Here is a 3,035-nt window from a genome sequence, read left to right as displayed (position 1 = left end):
TCGTTATTTTTTACCACTTGAGTGCGGGTGGGTTTCTGTGTATCCCCTAGGGCACATCTTAAATAGCTGTGAACATATAAGTTACATGAAATGTCATGCAAATACTGGTTTGAGAGAATTCTCAGTTTTCTAAGTCATTTCTTTTCATATTATAACTACTGGTTAATTCTCCAAAGTAATGTAATATATAAAATACGGTTTCCACATTTCTATGTATCAATGGTTAACTTGCCTTATTTACTTAAAAAAAAAAAAATCGTCTCATGTTGTTTTCAAACGATTTGAGGATGGGGAACACAAAGGTGAGTGGTCTTCAAAGTCTTAAAACAATCCTACTCAGGGCCCAGTATATCAAACACTTGGAGATGCCCAAGTCCTCAGTTCTCTTCCTTTGACAGCCTCTGGTCATAATAGAATCTTAGAACTGTTGATTTAATGGCTAGGGAATGGGCTGTCTTAAGACTGAAAAATATTAGGGTCTTTCCCAGTGTTTGTACTTGAAAATTGTATTTAAGAGCTTGTTGATTGGTGTTTTTAGGTAGAAGATCATGATGGAGAAGATCATGTGGCTGGAGATGATGATGACGATGATGATGATGATTCACCTGATCCTGAAAGTCCAGATGACTCTGAAAGTGATTCAGAGTCAGAGAAAGAAGAATCTGCCGAAGAACTTCAGGCTACTGAGCACCCTGATGAAGTGGAGGATTCCAAAAACAAAAAAGATGCAAAAAGCAACTATAAAATGATGTTTGTTAAGTCCAGTGGTTCATAACTCCCAAACACTTGGTCTTTGTATTAAAAGTAAGCCTTATTGTTATAATGCACAGTGGAGGACTGCTTATAGAGCACAGACCTTTGTATTATAATTTTTAAAAAGGCCCTTTTAAGTAATTACAAAGAGTGTTTGCTTTCAGATGCCATGGGTTACACTTTTATGGGCATGACTAAAACCATTTTTGTAAAGAGTAAGAGTTGTATTAAATAAGAAATAAATACAATACGTAATTTCCTTTCATATTAGCATCATCAAACCTCTAATCTCACTGTTTTACCCCTTCAAATAGATACAGGGGAGACACGTTTTTGGTAGCTCTTTTTTGGTTTCTTCATATTCTCAAAGTTTATTTGATACTGTGATGTGTTCATGGAAAAATTATACTTTGTTATAGTAGAACTATTCATCATGGATATTTCTGCTGCCAATAAGTCTAAATGCTGGCAAAAGATTAGGTACTTAGTTTACTCTTTCTGATTCAGCTCTACTCTTTTTGGACCAAAGCAGCATGAGAGCAAATACTTTTCACACCTTTAGTTTGGGATAACAACTGTCATATATTTGAATGCTATGATCCCAAGCAGTCTTTATATAATTTGAATTATACTGTATGTTAGATTTTTGGTAATATCTGGCCAATTTTTACAGAAATTATTTCTCTGATCATTTAGTCCTATCAATTTAGGCATATGTAAAACAATATTTTAAGGTTATATGTCACCAAAGTTAATTTTCTTCCTAAGGCCTAAATAAAGAGGAAGCAGTTTTCCGTATTTGGTTGTGATACCTTTATCCTCATTATCTAAGAATGAGGAGCAGGCTTATTGAACAAAAAGCTGAAACAAATTCTCCATTTTATCCCAGTGCTGTTTATCTTGATTATCTAATTCCTATAAAGTAGTATTGCTTTCTGATTTTATTGCTACTTCTGTTAGAGTAAGATTAGAGTCATCTGCTGTTATGTGATTGATATGTACGGCAGATTTACACAAACTGCATTATGGGCTAGTTAATGATCTTCGAGTAATTGGGTCCAAAATATTAATGTTTCTAAGTAACATGTTCAAAGCCTTGAGTCAAACCTGTTTGTTTACTGAACTATTATACCTAGATACTTAAGTGTTTGACGTGTTGGGTTTTTTAAATTATTCCTGTCATTTTGAAATTTAGAATGTGTTAGAAGAATGTAGCAACTAGAATAGGCGATTTCTGATTTATGCAATCCATCCTGCAATATTTTTCATATTAGATTCCTAATGTTTCTTTTTTTTCTTATTTTATAATAGGTACTACCCAATATCAAAATACTGAGTAAGTGGGTAGTGGACAGGATGTATGATACTTAACAAAATGTAGTTTAAACAGGTTTGGCTTTATTCAACAGATTTCGCTTTGGTTACTGATTTCCAAATATCTAGTCTGTAGAGAGTTGCTTATTACAATTCATTTAAGTAGAAAGTGAAGACTGATTCATGTTTAAGAGTAGAAGAGGAAGAGACTAGTATTATGTTTAAAAAGTATTTTCATCAATTCAGATATGCTGCGTTGTTTATAAATTCTGGTTCTTATATGTAAATAGAAGAGCCTTCTAAAATAACTACACTCAAAGACCTTTTCTTCATCTCCAAATAGAGAAATTCTCATTAAATCGATTTATATTATTGGACATTAACGTAATACAGGGTTGGAATAAATTTAGGTCTGTTGGTCCATGTGGCCCAGTGTCCCAGCACCACATTAAACATCATGGCTGTCTTTTAAGCATGAACATTGGGTTGTTGTTTTTTTTCCTTATCAAATTGGGGAAGAAAACATTAAAGGAAGATAGATGCTATGCCATCTTAATATCCCTATTTAAAAAGTACCAGATAGAGAAGTACAAATGTTCAGTGAAGCACACTATTCAGTTTAATGGCAACTTTTTCCTATCACTGATAATTTTTTACCTTAAATAATACTTCTCAAGTGTTTACCTATACCAATGATCTAACAGTATTTTAAAAATATGTTTTTATCAAAGTATAGTTGGCATACAGTATTAGTTTCAGATATAACAGTGATTCAACATATAAAGATACGAACACCACGCTAAGTCTAATTACTGTCACTGCAAATTTATCACTTATTAACTATATCCTCTTCACCTTTTTCACCCATCAGCAGTTCTTTGTTTCTATGCATCTGTTTTTGTTTTGATTTAATTCAACATAAGTGAAATCATGTTGTATTGTCTGACTGACTGACTATAATACCCTCT

The 3,035-nt window shown here is 32.9% G+C and overlaps 1 protein-coding gene across 1 annotated transcript in view; it reads left to right on the top strand.

The window, feature by feature from the left end:
- The window catches only part of CUNH11orf58 (chromosome unknown C11orf58 homolog), a 13,499-nt gene extending 10,953 nt beyond the window's left edge, over nucleotides 1-2,546 (top strand). Inside the window, exon 5 of the mRNA XM_011378210.2 lies at nucleotides 539-2,546. Coding sequence (XP_011376512.1) covers nucleotides 539-775 — 237 coding nt within the window. The 3' untranslated portion in view covers nucleotides 776-2,546. The remainder of the gene's footprint in view (nucleotides 1-538) is intronic.
- Nucleotides 2,547-3,035: the final 489 nt, after the last annotated feature.

The sequence above is a fragment of the Pteropus vampyrus genome, unplaced genomic scaffold (genome assembly GCF_000151845.1).
Source record: "Pteropus vampyrus isolate Shadow unplaced genomic scaffold, Pvam_2.0 Scaffold334, whole genome shotgun sequence".
Taxonomy (NCBI): domain Eukaryota; kingdom Metazoa; phylum Chordata; class Mammalia; order Chiroptera; family Pteropodidae; genus Pteropus; species Pteropus vampyrus.
Note: the sequence above shows the minus strand (reverse complement) of the source record. Positions and strands in the feature narration are given on the sequence as shown.